This window comes from Lissotriton vulgaris, chromosome 11 (genome assembly GCF_964263255.1).
Source record: "Lissotriton vulgaris chromosome 11, aLisVul1.2, whole genome shotgun sequence".
Taxonomy (NCBI): domain Eukaryota; kingdom Metazoa; phylum Chordata; class Amphibia; order Caudata; family Salamandridae; genus Lissotriton; species Lissotriton vulgaris.
The window spans coordinates 478,870,774-478,892,823 of NC_141699.1; the positions used below are offsets into that span (position 1 = coordinate 478,870,774).

At 44.0% G+C, this 22,050-nt stretch overlaps 1 protein-coding gene across 1 annotated transcript in view; it reads right to left on the minus strand.

The window, feature by feature from the left end:
* Nucleotides 1–4,742: 4,742 nt before the first annotated feature.
* Nucleotides 4,743–22,050, minus strand: part of LOC147679999 (uncharacterized) — a 52,402-nt gene continuing 35,094 nt past the window's right edge. Inside the window, exons 2-4 of the mRNA XM_086942491.1 lie at nt 7,776–7,865; nt 6,103–6,246; nt 4,743–5,150 (exon numbers count right to left, since the gene is read on the minus strand). Of these exons, the coding sequence (XP_086798617.1) occupies nt 4,786–5,150; nt 6,103–6,246; nt 7,776–7,865 (599 nt within the window). The 3' untranslated portion in view covers nt 4,743–4,785. The remainder of the gene's footprint in view (nt 5,151–6,102; nt 6,247–7,775; nt 7,866–22,050) is intronic.

The window sequence follows — 22,050 nt, forward strand, 5'->3', positions numbered from 1 at the left end:
GAGACACCAAGGAGTGCAAAGTCTGCGATGCAAGGTGGTCCGTCTAGCATAACTGAAAGAAATACCAAGCAGCGTACCAATACTAGCATGTTTAGGCAGGAGGGAAAGTACAAGCGGAACCACCCAATAGCACGTTTGTATAATGCGAAACTTGCAAATATGTTGGCACTCGACCTTCTCCCATTTTCATTTGTTGAGGCAGTGGGATTTCGGGAATTAGCGGCAACACTCTGCCCAAAATGGAACGTTCCCAGTCGCTACTATTTTGCAAGAGTTGCTATTCCAGCACTACACCACGACGTGCTGGAATTGATTGGGAAAGCCTTACAACAGAGTGTTGTCCGTCCATTGTATCCACCTGACAACAGACATGTGGAGCAGTTGCGAAGCCACAGATTACATGTGCATCACCGCACACTGGATCTCTTTTGCAGGTGTTAAAGACAAGTTAACTTCAGGCCTTGACGTTGCTGGGATTTTTAATGATACTCGCAGACATGCAACTGTAGCCATGTTTGGTATGGAGAAAACTCATACTGCTGAAAACATTTTGTCTGAGTTTAACAGCAAGGTCTTTGAATGGCTGCAACCAAGAGGCCTTAAGATTGGTTTTGTTGCCACCGACAATGGCAGTAATGTAGTGAAGGCAATGAGAGAAGGACATTATTTCAGGGTACCATGTTTGGCACACTGCATTAACTTAGTCGTGCAAGACTTTCTGAAAACTGAAGCCAAAATCAGCAACATACTGGCCATCTGCAGAAGAATATGCACGCATTTTAACCATTCTTTTAAAGCACGGAAGCTGCTACGGGTCATTCAGTGTGAGCATAAATTGCCAGTCAAAGCACTGATCCAGGAGGTCTCAACACGTTGGAACTCTACTTATTTCATGCTTGAGCGTCTCTTTGAGCAGTACATACCACTGAATGCTTATTTCATGTCAAGAAGATTAGGGGATCCTACTGTTAATCTTAAAACCCTGACCATTGAGATGTGGCAGTGGGACATCATTAAATGCTTGACAGAGATGCTACTACCTTTTGAGGTCTTCACACGTGCAGTTAGCAGGGAGGACTGTACTATGGGCCAAGCCATCCCATTGTTGTACATGCTTGAGCAACAGCTGAAGGAGGTCTATGAAACATACGAAGGTGACGAAGAAAAAGTTGATGCATATACCTTGGCCAAAGCCTTAGCCAACTGCTTATCTCTAAATGCAAGGCTTCAAATGATTGTGTCAGATCAACATTACATAACTGCAACAATGTTGGATCCACGGTACAAATTATTTGTCAGCAGTAGCGCAGTAATTCCTTTTTCAGATGGGGATGTTGCCAATTACAAAACTTCCATAGCTGTGGAAGCTAATGATTTAGAAACTGAACGGCTGTTACTTAAAGGCCTGCCAGTGCCAGCCGACAGTCAAAGTACTCCAGGCCATCCTCCTGAGGCAAGTTCTTCAGAGCATGAGAGCATTGCGTCTGCTTCCCAGCAGGCACCAACAGTACCAAAAGCAGCACCTACACGATCTGATTCAGCAAACACAACCAAAAGCATAACTGCTTTTTTCTACAGAAAGGGATGGGTAAGTCCGTTGCTGTTGCAAAGGGAAAGAGGACCAGCTAAGCCGAGCACCAATGAACACTGAGCGGATGGTTCAGGCCTATCTGGATGACACAACAGAGGTGTTCATGGAGCAAAGCCCATTGGTCTATTGGTATGAAAGAAGGAGACAGTGGCCAGTGCTGAGCAGGCTGGTGATAAAGTATCTGGCTTGTCCTGTAGCCAGTGTCCCTTCTGAGCGGGTTTTCAGTGCTGCTGGTGCCATTGTGACATCGAAAAGGACCAGTCTCTCCCCCAAAAGCGTGGAGAGGCTTACAATGATAAAAATGAATCAACACTTCATACCACCAGACTATAAAGTACGTGAATCAGAGCAGGATGAAGAAAGCGAGTCCTAAGACATCATCACTACTGTGTTACATGACCTACTTCTGTCCGAACCCCCAGAGTTTGAGGACGAGCTCCTCTTCCCTGACAACTAGGCTTTTAAATTGTTACTTTCTCCCTTCCTTTATTTGTGTTATTTATTTTCTTATTAACAATGGCTTTCAGGTGCAAAACTGCTAATAAAAACCACAACCAAATCCATCCCCACCACTGATTCTTTTTATGTACCTACTGGAGTTGCACGCCTGTGCATTTATTTTCACTGTATCTTTTTATTTACCTCCTGGAGTTGCACGCCTTTGCATTTATGTTCCATGTTGACTGCACTCCTCAGAGTCTTGCTCCATCTTCTTGACTCCCACTAAAGTCAATACAATTCCATCTTGCCAGCCATACATTGGATGTTGTAGATGGAGTATAGTACAATAATGTAGCCTCTAACAGTCCATCCATAACAAGTGAACCGTACATGACTACAGCCATCCTCTATTTCATTTGAAATCTCCAACTCATCACTGTCTTACTCTTAAGGCTACCACCTCTGTCTGCAGGCATTCATAGATGACTCTTCAGGATCAAAACTTGAGCAGGCATCCACAACTGAAGTCAACTTGTTGTGACTCGTCATTACTTTTAAAAGGCTCGGCAGCATCTGTGATCAATCATCTGACAGTGAAAGAGAAGAGCAAGACAGGTATATTAAATGAATGATGCCATGCATTGCATTGGATGTTTTGCTGACTCTGAGCAAATGTGCATGGAGTTGAAGTATACTAGTAACTTCAGACTCACGTGATAGCCAATTTTTCCATGTTATTTAATAATATAAATTATTTACGCACTTGTGTTCCTACTACTACAGGTGCAGTCAGGACTTAATTTATTGTAGTCACTCACTACAGACTGAGTTGCTGTTGCTGTTGGACTAGACGTGCCACACCTGATAATGATGGTGACCACCATATCTTTGTATGCTGTCAGGCAGTTGGATCTGAGCTGATTGATGTACGATGTTTCTTGGAGTGGAATACAAGGTAATAAATACAAATAAGAGGCACAGCACAGTAGACCCAGGCTACTACATGTGTATGCACTGTGTAGTGGTAGAGTACAATAGTGGTATGATTGATGACTGAGAATGACGCATTGATTTTGTTGATTAATTTTGTAAATGCTAGGTTGCTTTTTTATGCCCCTGTCTGTGGCTCAGTGAAATTTTTAGGGAAATGCAGTTTGTGTTACGGGCGACCCTGTGTCGTGGGCCTGTTCTGTGCTGGCTCCTGTCTTTTCTTGTACTTCTAGATTAATAATGATGTGCAACTAGTAGACTTATACATATTGTATCGAAGCCGCCTCAGTCTGAAAGTCCTCTCTTACGACTACTCCTCTTGTATTATTTTTTTGATCTTCACTGTATTACAATTTGTTTTGGTCATTCACATTCTTTTGTATTTGCCTTTTCTTTTTCAGGCTGGATGTTTTTCACCCACTGCTATTATACTATGAGCATCAACTCACCCTTACCACTAATCCTCATCATCAAGCAATTGGATGGCGGGAAACCAAGAATGATATTCAGCGTGTCCTTTTCCTACGTTTATTCCTTACATTCATTGGCTAGTGGATCAACATCATAAATCATCGTCTTCATTGTTTTGCTTTTGTTGTCTCCATGCGTACTGTTTTTCTTTCTCAAACCTTTCCCAAAACCCCTGTAGCCATCCATTCAACAAACCTTAACCCTCTTCCCCCGGGCTGCGTGGTTTCATTGAGGTGTGATGTTTGTTACATTAAATATACACACCAACAATTTGATCACGTGCTTGCTGGGGCAGATGTGGTGAAAGCAACAATAGTGAAATTTCAACAAGGCATGGCCAGGATCTTCTTTGGCTTCCCAACTCAAGCTCTGTGTATAATGCCAAATAATTTACCATTACCATCAAACAACGAATACATCTAATGAATTGGTGTCATTGTTTGGGTTTAAGTTTAAAGCATTATGATTTAGAAAAGTTTGAAGTTGCTGTGAGTACTACAACTACAGTTGAACTTCTTATCTTCTCTTGCACTTAGTTTCCAGTCCCCAAAACCATTGTTTTGTTTCAGTTTAGCAGTTGCAATATTGTTTTTGGGTCAGTCGTGTAATGTACTGTACTTAATACTTATACTACCCCCACATTGTCTGTCACGCAAATGACTGCCTCTTTCTTTTTGTCTCAAAATGCTACTGGCAGGGTCTGTCTACTACTAGTACTATCACAGAAGTTCAGAACCACAGATTATTCTCCATTGTCTTGGGAAACAAATGCAGCCCTTGCAGTGCCACACTTCATCATCAATCATCATCAGCAATCACAGGTAAGATAAGTTTGCTGTGAGGTATAACACAAGACAGACTGGTACTTCTTCTAATACTACAAATATAACTCAGTGAGGGTTTACCGCATCTATCTGTCTGCATGTTAAAGATGTGGCCAATATATTTTTTTATTTGAAAGCACTGTCCGCTGACCTGCATGGCCAATTAAACCTTGCGATGTTGCACAACGTACATTATTTAGTGAAACAGTCCCCCCTCCACCCCCCCAACAAACACAAATGAACTTCAAATGTTTTCTTTTGAACATAACTTTGTTTCTCATTTATTTTAACATAATATAAATAAAGATGATACAAAAATAAAATATATATTAAATCTTACCCCACAGCTGTCCCTACCCTCCCCTAACCCCAACCAAATTTCCGCGTTCAATGTAATGTAAACCCCAACACCCAATTCCCACCCACCAACAAAAGGATTGAAAAAGGGGCAAACAAACAGGGTCCATCTCAAAGCCGGCGGGCTTTCAAGTGTTTGTCCACAATGAGCTTCACCCGCTCCTCTATTTCATCCTCAAGCCTCGCTACCCGGAGGAGAATCTTTGTTTGGAATTGACGGCACCTACATTGGCATGCATGTTGTGGGGGGGTGGCCGATGCTGAAAAAATCTGGCGGCGGGCGGCTGCCTGACCACGGCGACGTACTCCTGCAGGCTTGGGGGCCGGGGCATTGGAAGAGGCAGCAGCTGCTGCCGCCGCCTCCTCCTCCTCCTCGGCCTGAGCCACCAGCCAGCGGTAGGCCTCAACGATGGCCTGCAGTTTCCGCTGCTGGGCCCGGACTGCCAACTCCTTTCTTGTTGGTTTTGAAGGAGTAACTATAAAGAAAGACAGAATTGTTGTAATCCAAAATCCCAGCAAATCAAGAACACAAAATGTATTCAACACATAGTGACACAGTACAGTAGCACTAGCAAGCAATCTGAGTACAAAAAATGGTGTTGTATCTATCTTGAACATTCTACGGCCTATATAATTAATTTGTTGGACTTTTTGGCACAGCATTATGCCTGCCCTAGTAGCATAGCATGGGTGTACTTCAACGGTCACACACATACGAACACCTGTCTTTTTCATATCTCATTTTATATCATATACTCTGTGCTTCCGGGAACAGTGACAGTCTCAAACTAACATTAATTAACAGGGGCCAGCTAGTACTAGTAAATGTCTAGTAGAGACGATCATTCTTTATATCGCTCAACAAGCCTTAGGTGGTTTGTGTTTCGCCAGAAACGACCCGGAATGCATCCAGTCGTCCCCTCCTTCCCTTGCCTTTGGGTTTGACCAAAACACCGCTGCTGAGACTATCCACTACCCACCGATATTGGGTGTATCTCCCACCCACGCAGGCAGCTGTGTTTTCCCCTTTCCATGCTTCCACAACAACCCATGCATCCGACTGCTATCAGCCACCTGCATTGCTGATTCCAAAGTATCCTTCTATATTAGATGATTGGTGCTTTTTCCTTGCTCCTTTCATCATACTTAAAATCGATCTCCTTAGTGTTAATCCATCGCGGTCATGTAATGTTGTGGATAAGACTTTTATTCTGCCACCAACCTTTCACAGCTGAGTTGTAGTCAGATAGAAGAGGCCTGTTATTTTATCAATTCTCGCCGGTGGTAATGCTAAGCTTGGTAATGACAAATAAAGGTGGCGTCATATATTGTCCAGTAGAACTTCAAGTTCATTATAAATATCAGAGTACAGTGAGGAAGTTTTCCCCACCCACCAAGTAATGCGGATCACTATTGAATGTAACTTACCATCGCCCACTGTTGTTGTCTCCTCCCCCACTGCTGCTGGTGCTGGTGTAGATGCCTCTGGTCCTCCTGTCCCCTCCGGGATCGCCTCTGCTGATGCTGCGCCGCTGTCCCCGTCGGCACTGGTGGATGGTACCGGTTCTGCACCTATAAAATTAAGTACACCTTTTTAGATGGATGCACAGCCCCCATTGTACTTGTTCACAAAGAATGGAGTTCTGCAAAACAGTTAAGTACAACGTAATCAGTAGTAGTCCACATTGCCTAGTACAGCAGAGTCACTACACATATTAGCATTCATTTGTTATGGTATGGTACCCAAGCTCATCTCATCTCTACTGCTACTCTAGTCCTTGGAAATTTAGACTGAACCATGTAACCAGTTTGTACATCAATGTCTACAGTTTTGCGCATGCTACCTCGCAGCTTGTTGCGCAGTACGAGGAGACGCCTTTGAGGCCACATGATTGTTCAAAGCATACACCTGAAGAGTTTGGAAAATAAAAAGGCCCGTATTTACTTTTTGAATGTGGATTGTGGAATTGAGTTTGCTTACAGCCTCAGGTTACACCTTTTTTTAGCATGACTGCTAAAAACTTGCATAAATGTATTTATTTTCATACTGTCTAACGTGCACCACTTTTGTCATTATTTTTCGGCAGATGAGACGATTTCCTTCTACGAAGCAGAGATTTCCAGAGCTTACCAAAAAGAGGCATATGTAACCAGTACACGTTCAATGGTGAGGGGTCTCCGACATTTCCCACATTTCCCTATCGTGCACTGGTAGCTGTACAAATGTAGATTACTTTATTCAGCCTTTTTTTACTCTGGATTTTTTCTGGTGGGCCTTGACGTATTTCACGGAACAACTTAAAAACATTGATGTTACTTACTTAGTTACTTCTAACAAAATAAAGCTTTTGAAGTACCACATTGACTCGGAAGTATATTTTCAGTGTCTGTTGTCTTGTAGACTTACACGAGTGAGTGAGCAAAAGGGGGTTACTTAGGTTATGGATTGTGTAATAAAAGCATTGGGCATCTTGGTATTGGGGTTCAGGAGTGGGATAATTGAATAATTGACCAATGACTGAGCCCATACAGGTTGTCAATCAGTGAATTGTGGGTTCCTCAGAGTTCGGTGACTGAGGTGTAAGTAAGTAAGGTCCAACCTGCCTATCACCAACATCCAATTTTCTGGTGCATACATAGTTATGTATGTGACTGCATAGAAGAATACCCGCAAGAGTAGTAGTGGTATACTAACGTTTACAAAATACTAGACCAACATCTGGATGCATACTTGGTTGGTGTCAATTGGCAAAGAAGAGACATTACAGAGGAAAAAGCATAAGACAGGAGTGGACCCTGTGCCTACAGCTATTCTATCACAGATTTTTTGAAAAGATTAATACCTTAACTAAAGAGTGGGCAACAGGGCAAGCTTACCTACAGACAGTCTAGTAGTAGCACAGAGAGTCATAGCAGAGGCTCTTTGAAGGAACAGAAAGGCAGAGACAAATACCCAACATTTTGAAAACATAATCAAAATCAAAAAAGCATTTGTCAAAATTTATTTAGGAATGAAATGTCATTAATCGGTTGGAAAAAAAAGCTCTGTTAGAAAGTTAGGGAAATATTATAGTTCCAAAAGAAAGCACTGTTGGACTTACTGGGGACAGCAGCAGGATCCTCAGTAGAGGAGCTCTGTGCCTGTGGTTCACCCGCCGACTCGGTCCCAGCCTTCTGCTTGCCCCTGGGTTCTGTGGTTCATGTAAGAAATAATAAAGAAAGAGAAAAACATTGAGTGCTGTGAAACATAGACATCATTTCAAAAACCACTGCTAGAACATTAAAAGAAACAAACATTGATCTACCAAATGACTACTGCCTTGCATGATTCACTGACTGTATATACTTGGAGAAAACAAATCAAATGTTCCATAAACATTCTGATTGCAGATTACTAAGTAACACAGAGGCAGTAACACCTGAACAACACCACCGATTCAAGAATGGGTAATCAATTATCTGTAAGTAGGCATTTCTTTTTTATTTTTGCCAGCAAAATGCATAGATCACAAGGAGGAGACATGCTTAACTTTGTGCATACTAACACGAAATTGTACGTTCGTTGCATCATATTTTGTTCTGCTACTGACTGAATGCTACTGCTGCTAAGCCTACCCACTCACTAAACAAACTACATCAGTTCCATGGAGGGCTGAGGCAGGGGCGGCTCTAGGCTCATGGTGGTCCTGGGCAGGGAGCGTAGGTAGGGGGCCGGAAGAGGAGGTCGGGCGGAGCATGGAGGCCAGTGAAGAGGGGGGAGTCAGGGTGTTTGGAAGTGGAACAGAGCCGGAGGCACCAAATCCCTGCCAGGGGCCGCCACGCAAATATGTATCCATCCTCAGAGGATTATTAAATTAAGCATATATATTGGTGTGGTGGCCCCTGGCGTTTGGTGGCCCTGTGCAGTTGCACAGCTTGCACATGCCTAAAGCCGGCTTTGGCTGAGGTAAGAAGAACAAAGTAACTTTAGCATTCATAGCCAGAGGAGGATTCATGCAGAAGAGAAGGCCGTGAAAAAAAAATAATACAATATGCAAACTACGTACAATTATCCATCAACCGCTATTTCACTAACGGACAAAGGAAGGACAAGACTCTATTAATAGCATTAACTAACTTCAGTTCTCTACAATAAAGAAAATCTCACATCAATAAACAGCAAAAGCTAGCGCCAAATTGAACACGCAAGAGTCAGTGAAGAAGCGCAGCACAGACCAGTGTCATACAATTACAGTAGATATAACGGAATACATCGGGAATGTAACTAGGAGCACCAGTCATCGCGTTACTTATTTAGCCAAGATTTAGAAAGATACAATAACAATACTTATACTACTATAGATATATATACACACACTTTTTTTTTTTGGGTAGCCACTCACCAAGACCCACGACCTCGACACCAAGCAGGTCCAACAGGTCCTGCTCCCGGTCTAAAATGTCTGCCCAGCGGTGGGTCAGCTGATGGTGGGTACGCCGGATACCGGAGCAGCGGAAGACTGCCCGCGCACCGCCGGAGACGCTCTTCAATCTGGTGGTAGCCGGAGCCGGGCCTGCCGCCTGCTGCCAAGATCAAGGAGAGGTGGCGCTGGATAAAAAAGACCAGGGCAGCCACCTCCTCCTCCCCAAAAAGTTGGCGGGCCCTCACCCCTAGGGGGCGCATTCTGCCGCAAGGCAGCCGGGTTTTTTGGGGCACAGGCGCCTTGCCCTTTGAGCCGCTGGCGCCCTTGACCATGGTTCTGGGTGGAGGGGAAAAGAAAAGTTCAGGACAAAAAGGTAGGGGAAAGAAGAAGCAAGGTAAAAGAAGGAAGTAAAATAAAACAATAGAAAAGTTGTAAAATTAGAAATAAAATGAAAAATATAAACCTAGGCACAGAGAGAGATAGGTAATAACTAAAGAAAGTTTGAAAAAGTGGGTAAAAAGACCAGGATTGAAGAGATATGAGCTAGATGCTAAAGTAGGCCCAAAACCATAGCCAGAGTGTGTGATCCAAGATGGCTGCGCCCATCGCGACCGCGTGGGTAGGTTCGCGTGATATTTAGCGCGATCACGCACTTTTGTAGTGCGAACGAGAAGATGAGTTCCCGAACATGTCTTGCACAACCCGAACACTTTACTGGTGACCCGGAACAGGAAATAAGGGAACGCAAGCGGGCGGGACAAACCTCTTGGGTAACTTAGCGCGCTAGTCATCCCGAGCATGCAGGCAATGCCCCGAACACGCGCACCGCACTCCCGAAGACGAAAAACGGCACGCGAACGGGTCTAGCAAGCAACTACGCATGGCTGCGGAGCTATCCGTAGGTCGCGGAGTGCAAGTGCGTCTTCGCGTAGCTCCGTGGAGTGCGACTCCGCGAACTACGCCCAGGGTTAATTCTGTACCTCTTTTGCAAATTTCTGTATCCCTCTTCCCTCTTTCTGCATCCCTGTTCCGTCTTTCCTGCCTGTTTCTGCACCTCTGTTGCTTCTTTATGCATTTTCTTGCCTCTTTCTGCACCCTTCTTGTCTCATTCAGCACCTCTGTTGCTTCTTTCTGCACTTCTCATCCTTCTTTCTACACCCATCTTGCCTCTTTTCGTATCCCTCTTGCCTCTGTGTACACCTCTCCTACCTCTTTCTGCACCCCTCTTGCCTCTTTCTGCACCTTTGTTGGTTCTTTCTGCACTGTGCTTGCTTCTTTCTGCACCTCTTTGACATATTTCTGTATCCCTCTTGCCTCTTTCTGCACCCCTGTTGCTTCTTTCTGAACTTCTTGTGCCTCTTTCTCCACCCCTCATGCCTCTTTCAGAAACTATGTTGCTTCTTTCTGCCCTTCTGTGGCTTCCTCCTGCACCCCTACTACTTCTTTCTTTACCCCTCTTGCCTCTTTGTTCACTTCTTCCTTTTTCTGCACCTCTTTATGTAACTCTCGTGCCTTTTTGTGCACCTCTCCTACCTCTGTCTGCACCCCTCTTGCCACTTTCTGCACCACTGTTGTTTTCTTTCTGCAGAGGTCATGCCTCTTTCTGTACTTCTTTTGCAAATTTCTGTATCCCTCTTGCCTCTTTCTGCACCCCAATTCCCTCTTCCTGCACCTTTCCTGCCTGTTTCTGTGCCTCGGTTGCCTCTTTCTGCAACTCTGTTGCTTCTTTCTGCACTCCTCTTGCCTCTCTCTGTGCCCCTCTTGGCTCTTTTGGCACATCTGTTGCTTCTTTTTGCACTTCTCTTTCTTCTTTCTGTACCTCACCTGCCTTTTTCCGCTCTCCTCTTGCCTCTTGCCTCTTTCTCTACCTCTGTTGGTTCTTTCTACACTGCTCTTTCTGCACCTCTTTTGCAAATTTCTGTATCCCTCTTGCCTCTATCTGCACACGTTCTGCCTGTTTTTGCACCTCTTTTGCCTCGTTATGCACCTCTGTTGTGTCTTCCTGTACTTCTTTTGCCTCTTTCTATACCCCTCTTGCCTCTTTCAGCACCTCTCCTTCCTCTTTATCCACCTTTCTTACCTTTTTCTGCAGTTCTCTTGCCTCCTTTTGCACCTCTTTTGTATCTTTCTGTACTTCTCTTGCCTCTTTCTGCACCTCTGATGGTACTTTCTGCACTGCTCTTGCTTCTTTTTGCAGCTCCTTGGCAAATTTCTGTATCCCTCTTGCCTCTTTCTGCACCTTTCCTGCCTGTTTCTGCAACTCTATTGCCTCTTTCTGTACCTCTGTTGCTTCTTTCTGCACTTCTCTTTCTTTTTCTGCACCCTTTGCGCCTCTTTCTGTACCTCTGTTGCATCTTTCTGCACTTCTCTATTTCTGCACCCTTAGCACCTCTTTCAGCACCTCTGTTGCTTCTTTATGTACTTCTCCTCCTTCTTTCTGCATCCCTCCTTCCTCTTTCTGTACCTCTCTTGCCTCTTTCTGCACCCCTCTTGCCTATGAACGCACCTCGTTTGCTTCTTTCTACACTTCTCTTGCTTACCTCTGCACCCCTGTTGCCTATTTCTACACCCCTCTTGCCTCTCTCGGCACCTCCCCTTCCTCTTTCTCCCCCTTTCTTGCTTTTTCTGCAGTTCTCTTGCCTCTTTCTGCACCTCTTTTGCATATTTCTGCACTTCTCTTGCCTCTTTCTGTACCCCTCTTGCCTTTTTCTGCACCTCTGTTGGTTCTTTCTGCGCTGCTCTTGCTTCTTTCTGCAGCTCTTTTGCTAATTTCTGTATCCCTCTTGCCTCTTTCTGCACCTTTCCTGCCTTTTTCTGCAACTCTATTGCCTCTTTCTGTACCTCTGTTGCTTCTTTCTGCACTTCTCTTTCTCTTTCTGCACCCTTTGCGCCTCTTTCTGTACCTCTGTTGCATCTTTCTGCACTTCTCTATTTCTGCACCCTTTGCACCTCTTTCAGCACCTCTGTTGCTTCTTTATGTACTTCTCCTCCTTCTTTCTGCATCCCTCCTACCTCTTTCTGTACCTCTCTTGCCTCTTTCTGCACCCCTCTTCCCTATGAACGCACCTCGTTTGCTTCTTTCTACACTTCTCTTGCTTACCTCTGCACCCCTGTTGCCTATTTCTACACCCCTCTTGCCTCTCTCGGCACCTCCCCTTCCTCTTTCTCCCCCTTTCTTGCTTTTTCTGCAGTTCTCTTGCCTCTTTCTGCACCTCTTTTGCATCTTTCTGCACTTCTCTTGCCTCTTTCTGTACCCCTCTTGCCTTTTTCTGCACCTCTGTTGGTTCTTTCTGCGCTGCTCTTGCTTCTTTCTGCAGCTCTTTTGCTAATTTCTGTATCCCTCTTGCCTTTTTTTGCACCTTTCCTGCCTGTTTCTGCAACGATATTGCCTCTTTCTGTACGTCTGTTGCTTCTTTCTGCATTTCTCTTTCTCTTTCTGCACCGTTTGTGCCTCTTTCAGCACCTCTGTTGCTTCTTTCTGTACTTCTCTTTCTTCTTTCTGTACCCCTCCTACCTCTTTCTGTACCTCTCTTGCCTCTTTGTGCACCTGTCCTACCTCTTTCTGCAGCCCTCTTGCTTCTTTTTGCACCTCTGTTGGTTCTTACTGCACTGCTCTTGCTTCTTACTGCACCTCACGTTCCTCTTTCTGTACTTCAATTGCTTCTTTCTACACTTCTGTTGCTTCTTTCAGCAATTAACTTGCGTCTTCCTGCTCTTTTTTTGTTTGTTTCTGTACCTCTCCTGCGTCTTTCTGCACATCTGTTTCCTCTTTTTGCACACCTCTTTCTGCACCTCTCTTGATACTTTCTGCCCTCTGTGCACTCTTACTGCACATTTCCTGCTTTTTTCTGCACATCCCTTGCCTCTCTGCACCTTTGTTTCTTCTTTCAGCACTTCTCCCGGCTCTTTATTTACGCTTCATGCCTCTTTCAGCACCTTTTTTGATTTTTTCTGTACTTCTCTTGCTTCTTTCTGCACCCTTCCTACATCTTTCTGTACCTATCTTGCATGTTTCTGCAGTTTTCCTATCTTTTTCAGCACCCCTCTTGCATCTTTTTGCACCTCTGTTGGTTTTTTCTGCACTGCTCTTGCTTTTTTCTGTACCTCTTTTGTAAATTTCTTTATCCCTCTTGCCTTTTTCTGCACCCATGTCACCTCTTTCTGCACCTTTCCTGCCTGTTTCTGCTCCTCTATTGCATCTTTCTGTACCTCTGTTGGATAGTTCTGCACTTATCTTTCTCTTTCTGCACCCTTTGCACCTCTTTCAGCAACTCTGTTGCTTCTTTATGTACTTCTCTTCCTTCTTTCTGCACCATTCCTACAACTTTCTGTACCTCTCTTGCCTCTTTCTGCATTCCTTTTGCTCTTTCCGCATCTCTGTTCCTTCTCTCTACACTTATCTTGCTTACCTCCGCACCCCTTTTGCTTCTTTCTATAACCCTCTTGTTTCTTTCAGCACCTCTCCTTCCTCTTTCTTCACCTTTCTTGACATTTTCTGCAGTTCTCTTTCCTCTTTCTGCATCTCATTTGCATCTCTCTGCATTTCTCTTACCTCTTTCTGTACCCCTCTTGCCTTTTTCTGCACCTCTGTTGGTTCTTTCTGCACTGGTCTTGCTTCTTTCTGCACCTCTTTTGCAAATTTCTGTATCCCTCTTGCCTCTTTCTGCACCTTTCCTGCCTCTTTCTGCAACTCTATTACCTCTTTCTGTACCTCTGCTGCTTCTTTCTGCACTTCTCGTTCTCTTTCTGCACCCTTTGCGCCCTCTTCTACACCTCTGTTGCTTCTTTCTGTACTTCTCTTTCTTCTTTCTGTATGCCTCCTACCTCTTTCTGTACCTCTCTTGCTTCTTTACTACACCTTTCCTACCTTTTTCCGCACCCCTCTTGCCTCTTTTTGCACCTCTGTTGGTTCTTTCTGCACTGCTCTTACTTCTTTCTGCACCTCACACGCCTCTTTCTGCACTTCTCTTGCTTCTTCCTATATCTCTGTTGCTTCTTTCAGCAATTCTCTTGGCTCTTTCTGCAACTCCCTTCCTTCTTTGTGCACCCCTCCTGCCTCTTTCTTTATCTCTTTCTTTATCTCTCTTGCCTCTTTTTGCACCAGTCCTACCTCTTTCTGCAGCCATCTTGCCTCTTTTTGCACCTCTGTTGGTTCTTTCTGCACTGCTCTTCCTTCTTTCTGCACCTCACTTGCCTCTTTCTGTAGTTCATTTGCTTCTTTCTACACTTCTGTTGCCTCTTTCAGCAATTCACTTACATCTTTCTTCTCTTTCCTTGTTTGTTTCTGCACCTCTCTTGCGTCTGTCAGCACCTCTGTTTCCTCTTTGTGCACCCCTCTCGACTTTTTCTGCACCCCTCTTGCCTCTTTCTGTACCCCTGTTCACTCTTACTGCATATGTCCTGCCTTTTTCTGCACCTCTTTTGCCTCTCTGTACGTCTGTTGCTTCTTTATGCACTTTACTTGCCTCTTTCTCCACCCTTCACGCCTCTTTCAGCCCCTCTGTTGCTACTTTCTGTACCCCTCTTACCTCTTTCTGTACCTCTCTTGCCTGTTTCTCCACCTTTCCTACTTTTTTCTGCACACCTCTGTTAGTTCTTTCTGCACTGCTCTTGCTTCTTTCTGCACCTCACATGCCTCTTTTTCCACTTCTCTTGCTTCTTTCTATACCTCTGTGATTCTTGCAGCACTTCTCTTGCCTCTTTCTGCACTTCTTTTCCTTCTTTGTGTACCCTTCCAGCCTCTTCCTGTACCTCTCTTGCCTCTTTTTTTACCTGTCCTACCTCTTTCTGCAGCCCTTTTGCCTCTTTTTATACCTCTGTTGTTCTTTCTGCACTGCTCTTGCTTTCTTCTGCACCTCACTAGTCTCTTTCTGTACTTCAATTGCTTCTTTCTACACTTCTGTTGCTTCTTTCAGCAATTCACGTGTGTCTTTCTGCTCTTTCCTTGTTTGATTCTGCACCCCTCTTGCCTTTATCTGCACCTCTGTTGGTTCTTTCTGCGCTGCACTTGCTTCTTTCTGCAGCTCTTTTGCAAATTTCTGTATCCCTCTTGCCTCTTTTTGCACCTTTCCAGCCTGTTTCTGCAACGATATTGCCTCTTTCTGTACGTCTGTTGCTTCTTTCTGCATTTCACTTTCTCTTTCTGCACCCTTTGCGCCTCTTTCAGCACCTCTGTTGCTTCTTTCTGTACTTCTCTTTCTTATTTCTGTGCCCCTCCTACCTCTTTCTGTACCTCTCTTGCCTCTTTGTGCACCTGTCCTACCTCTTTCTGCAGCCCTCTTGCTTCTTTTTGTACCTCTGTTGGTTCTTTCTGCACTGCTCTTGCTTCTTACTGCACCTCACTTTCCTCTTTCTGTACTTCAATTGCTTCTTTCTACACTTCTTTTGCTTCTTTCAGCAATTAACTTGCGTCTTCCTGCTCTTTCTTTGTTTGTTTCTGTACCTCTCCTGCGTCTTTCTGCACCTCTGTTTCCTCTTTTTGCACACCTCTTTCTGCCCCTCTCTTGCTTCTTTCTGCACTCTGTTCAATCTTACTGCACATTTCCTGCCTTTTTCTGCACATCCCTTGCCTCTCTGCACCTTTGTTTCTTCTTTCTGCACTTCTCCTGGCTCTTTCTTTACACTTCATGCCTCTTTCAGCACCTTTTTTGATTTTTTCTGTACTTCTCTTGCTTCTTTCTGCACCCTTCCTACATCTTTCTGTACCTATCTTGCCTGTTTCTGCAGTTTTCCTATCTTTTTCTGCACCCCTCTTGCCTCTTTTTGCACCTCTGTTGGTTTTTTCTGCACTGCTCTTGCTTCTTGTTGTACCTCTTTTGTAAAGTTATGTATCCCTCTTGCCTCTTTCTGCACCCATGTCCCCTCTTTCTGCACCTTTCCTGCATGTTTCTGCTCCTCTATTGCATCTTTCTGTACCTCTGTTGGATAGTTCTGCACTTAGCTTTCTCTTTCTGCACCCTTTGCACCTCTTTGAGCAACTCTGTTGCTTCTTTCGGTACTTCTCTTCCATCTTTCTGCACCATTCCTACCACTTTCTGTACCTCTCTTGCCTCTTTCTGCATTCCTTTTGCTCTTTCCGCATCTCTGTTCCTTCTTTCTACACTTATCTTGCTTACCTCTGTACCCCCTTTGCTTCTTTCTATAACCCTCTTGTCTCTTTCAGCACCTCTCCTTCCTCTTTCTTCACTTTTCTTGACATTTTCTGCAGTTCTCTTTCCTCTTTCTGCATCTCTTTTGCATCTTTCTGCATTTCTCTTACCTCTTTCTGTACCCCTCTTGCCTTTTTCTGCACCTCTGTTGGTTCTTTCTGCACTGGTCTTGCTTCTTTCTGCACCTCTTTTGCAAATTTCTGTATCCCTCTTGCCTCTATCTGCACCTTTCCTGCCTGTTTCTGCAACTCTATTACCTCTTTCTGTACCTCTGCTGCTTCTTTCTGCACTTCTCTTTCTCTTTCTGCACCCTTTGCGCCCTCTTCTACACCTCTGTTGCTTCTTTCTGTACTTCTCTTTCTTCTTTCTGTATGCCTCCTACCTCTTTCTGTACCTCTCTTGCCTCTAACTCCACCTTTCCTACCTTTTTCCGCACCCCTCTTGCCTCTTTTTGCACCTCTGTTGGTTCTTTCTGCACTGCTCTTACTTCTTTCTGCACCTCACATGCCTCTTTCTGCACTTCTCTTGCTTCTTTCTATATCTCTGTTGCTTCTTTCAGCAATTCTCTTGCCTCTTTCTGCACATCCCTTCCTTCTTTGTGCATCCCTCCTGCTTCTTACTTTATCTCTTTCTTTATCTCTCTTGCCTCTTTTTGCACCAGTCCTACCTCTTTCTGCAGCCATCTTGCCTCTTTTTGCACCTCTGTTGGTTCTTTCTGCACTGTTCATGCTTCTTTCTGCACCTCACTTGCCTCTTTCTGTAGTTCATTTGCTTCTTTCTACACTTCTGTTGCTTCTTTCAGCAATTCACTTCCATCTTTCTTCTCTTTCCTTGTTTGTTTCTGCACCTCTCTTGCGTCTTTCGGCACCTCTGTTTCCTCTTTGTGCACCCCTCTCCCCTTTTTCTGCACCTCTATTGCCTCTTTCTGTACCTCTGTTCACTCTTACTGCATATGTCCTGCCTTTTACTGCACCTCTTTTGCCTCTCTGTATGTCTGTTTCTTCTTTCCGCACTTTTATTGCCTCTTTTTCCACCCTTCAAGCCTCTTTCAGCCCCTCTGTTGCTACTTTCTGCACCCCTCCTACCTCTTTCTGTACCTCTCTTGCCTGTTTCTCCACCTTTCCTACCTTTTTCTGCACACCTCTGTTGGTTCTTTCTGCACTGCTCTTGCTTCTTTCTGCACCTCACATGCCTCTTTTTCCACTTCTCTTGCTTCTTTCTATACCTCTGTGATTCTTGCAGCACTTCTCTTGCCTCTTTCTGCACTTCTTTTCCTTCTTTGTGTACCCTTCCAGCCTCTTCCTGTACCTCTCTTGCCTCTTTTTGTACCTGTCCTACCTCTTTCTGCAGCCCTCTTGCCTCTATTTATACCTCTGTTGTTCTTTTTGCACTGCTCTTGCTTTCTTCTGCACCTCATTTGTCTCTTTCTGCACTTCAATTGCTTCTTTCTACATTTCTGTTGCTTCTTTCAGTAATTCACGTGTGTCTTTCTGCTCTTTCCTTGTTTGTTTCCGCACCTCTCTTGCGTCTTTCTTTACCTCTGTTTCCTTTCTCTGTACTTCACTTGCTTCTTTCTGCACCTCTCATGCTTCTTTCTGCACCCCTCTCCCCTCTCTCTGCACCTCTCTTGCCTCTTTCTGCACCTCTATTGCCTTTCTGTACCTCTGTTTATTCTTTTTGCACGTTTCTTCTTTCTGCACCCCTCCTATCTCTTTCTGCATCTCGCTTGCCTCTTTGTGTACCTCTCCTACCTCTTTCTGCACCCCTCTTGCCTCTTTTTACACATCTGTTCGTTCTTTCTACACTGCCCTTGATTCTTTCTGCACCTTTTTTGTAAATGTGTGCATCCCTCATCACTCTTTCTGTACCCCTCTTCTCTATTTCTCTACCTCTCTTGCTTCTTTCTGCACTACTATTGCTTCTTTCTGCACCCTCTTGCCTCTTTCTGTACCTCTGTTGGTTCTTTCTGCACTACTCTTTCTTCTTTCTGCACTTATGACTTAGAGGTAGCTTTAACCCCCTGCCCTATTACGTACTGGGGCGTTACAGGGGAGGTCATTCTAATCACAAGCTTACCCCAACCCTTAGTGTACCCTAGTGTATGTAGGGTGTTTTCAATGTATTCTTTCTGCATAGCACTGGCTCAGGGCCTGGCTAATCAGAGTCAGTTACCACCAGTATCAGTCAGCAGAAAGATGGGGCAAAGGATGACTTTACAACAAGGGCTCTTTGTGTACCGTTGTTGGTTCTGTCAGCATATCCCTTGCTTCTTTCTGTACCTTTCTTCATCATTCTGGGCTTCTATTGCCTCTTTCTGCTTTTTTCTAACTTCTTTCTGCACCTTTCTTCCTCTTTCTGCACATGTCTTACCTATGTAGGCATAGTTAGAAATTTAGGGACGTTATATTTAGAAATTAACATTTAAAAAACCCTAGAAATTCACGGAACAAAAACACAGGTTTCAGGGACGTTATAGTTAGAAATCAGCATTTGAAAAACCTTTAAATTTTACTGAAAAACCATAGGTTTCAGCGACATTATAGTTAGAAATGTGCATTTAATAAACCTTAGAAATTCACTGAAAAAAACCACAGGTTTCAGGGACGTTATAGTTAGTTGGACATTTCAGTTGTACAAAACCAGAGAAATTAGGCCGTTATAGTTATTTGAGGTAACTATAACTTGCGCCCCTGTAATGCACTGCTGATGACGTCATATATTACATCACTAATTACATGGTCAGTAACATCACTGATGACATCACTGATGACATCTCAAATGAGATCACTGATGACATCATCCACGTGGTAATCTGATGCACCTCCTCATACCCTAACATAAACTTTGATACACCCACTCTAAAATACAGACTACCATTTTCAAAACCAAAGACCCACCAATACCAGTTACTACATACCCACTGACTGATTCCTAGGTCTACACACACATCTACTCATTCACCCAGTCAGTCATACATGCAACCATTCATCAATACAGCACTATCATATGCACTCATACACCTATACAGACACTCAAACACTGCCAATCACCCATAGAGTTACTCACACACATAGTCAGTCAGGCAAAGAATGAATCACACTCCCATCTACTCACCTACGCAATTATTCACACACTACCTCACTTATTCATATAGATACTAACACATACTTACACTCTTGTACAATCACTGACACAAGCACACACTCTTACAGCCACTCTCACAATCACTCACTCTCACATATTGCTATTTATATAGTCCAACACTCATATATACTGCTTGTCACATATGTAGTTACTCACACATGTACCAATGAGACATCTAAACACTCACCAACACACCCATACACACACTCACCCACTCATATATCCCTTCACAGACCACTCTTGAACCCATACACCCAGTGAATCACCCACTCACACGTCTATGCACAAAGTCACACACCCCCCACTCACCCACACAGACACTCAGCCAACCAGACAGATACTCAGACAATCAATCAATAACCCATATAGACACTCATGTAGCTACTCACCAATAACTGTAGGCGGAGAGCTCCACTCCGCCTGCGGAGTATGGGGAGTTGTGCCCACTCCGCGTTCCACAGAGAACGCGGAGTAGACACAACTCAACAATCAGCGGCAGAGCGGAGTTGCCCAGCTCCTGCCTCCACCCCATAGGAAGAATTATATTAAAGATACATTGACACTTACCTTGACTGCAGCATCCCCGGACTGCCGTCCTCCTCTTCCTCGGTTTCACGATGATCAGCGCATGTGCAAGCACCAGCGCATGCCCATTCCTTTGGAGAAATGTGCATGTGTGGGCTCATGTGAAAAAGCATTGTTGGCTCCTGCAGTAGGCCGGGAGGGGACAGGACCGTGGGGGCATTTGGGTTCCCCCACGGTCCCCAATGGAGAGGGCCAGCCACACGGGATGGAGCCCCCGGGGCTAGAAGTGTCCCGAGAGGGGGCCACACAGCCCCCTTCCCGAAAATAAATAAATACATTTTTTTTAAATCAAGGCCGGCCCTGGGGGATGGGATCCCCAGGGCCAATAGACACCTCAGGAGAGGGGCCACGCAGCCCCCCTCCATAAAAAATTATATTTATGTGACCATGCCCCGGGGGTGTTAATTATTCACTGCATATAACACTGAATCTATAGGTAAGTGATTAGATGTGCGTATAGATCTATGATTCACTGAGTGGATGTTTAGAAAATACTATTGATGTGTCAATGGTTTGAAATAGGGCACTATCTATTTTACAGTGAGTGAAAAATATTATACTAGTCTGAGATGAGTTGTATTTCATTGTCACATGGATGATGTCATCAGTGATGTCATCAATGATGTCATTTGAGATGTCATCAGTGATGTCAATGACCATGTCATGAATGATGTAATATGTGGCATCATAAGCAGTGGATTGCGGGCGCGCGAGTTATAGTGAGTACAACTAACTATAACGGGGGAATTTCAATGGTTTTGTATGAGTAAAATGTCCAGCTAACTATAACTGGTGTAAAACCTATGTTTTTTTCAGTGAATTTCTAAGGTTTTTTAAATGCTAATTCCTAACTATAACGTGTGTGAAACCTATGGTTTTTTCTGTGAATTTCCAAGGTATTTTAAATGCTAATTCCTAACTATAACCGGTGTGAAACCTATGGGGCCTCATTTACGAGCCCCTTGCGCCTCCCGAAATGTCACTTTTTGTGACTTTCCGGTGGCGCAGAAGACTGAGTGATAAGCCACTAAGCCACTTTTGTGGCGTAATCCTGCCTGATAAATATCAGTCCCTTTAACGCAGTGTCCTGCATTAAAGGGGCGTGAAATGGGTGTTGCTGGGGGCGTTCCCAGCATCATCCATGGACTTGAGTAATTTATAGTATTCTCAAAGTCAGTCTTTCAAAAATTCCAAAGTATAGGACATGATAATCCAAATCCAAATGTTTCTCAAGAAAAGTCATAAACCATGTCCATGGGTCATATCTGCCCAAACGCCGATATTCCGAACGATTGAAAATGACTTTTCTTGAGAAACATTTGGATTTGGATTATCATGTCCTATACTTTGGAATTTTTGAAAGACTGACTTTGAGGATACTATAAATTACTCAAGTCTGCCCGAATTGTGTCAGTAAAATTGATACCTAGTCACTTTGAATAAGAATGTATTTACGACTCGTCTAACATTTGGAAGAAATATCTAGTTATATGACAACAGGATACCGACATAACTTGAAGGAAATAAGATTGCCCTGAAGAAGTTCTGTTGTACAGAACAAAACGCGTCGCCTGGCTGTGGTACATAAACTTAAGGAAAATAAAAGCATTTGAATATACACCAAGATTTAGCGCTTCAATAAGGATTATAAGTGAAATGATTTGATTGGACTTGTTGAGCAAGTGGTGCTGTGCCAAACTTTGGAATATTCTCCACTACTCTCTACTACTCACTCTCTACTACTCCACTATACTCTAATACTCACTCTCTACTACTCATTCTCTACTACTCTACTACACTCTACTACTCTCTCTCTACTACTCACTCGCTACTACTCACTATCTACTACTCTCTACTACTCACTCTCTACTACTCTCTACTACTCACTCTCTACTACTCTCTCTCCACTACTCATTCTTTACTACTCATGCTCGACTACTCTCTACTACTCACTCTCTACTTCTCACTCTCTACTACTCTCTCCTACTCACTCTCTACTACTCCCTCTCTACTACTCTCTACTATTCCCTCTACAACTCATTCTCTACTACTCTCTACTATTCTATCTCTCTGCTACTCACTCTCTACTACTCACT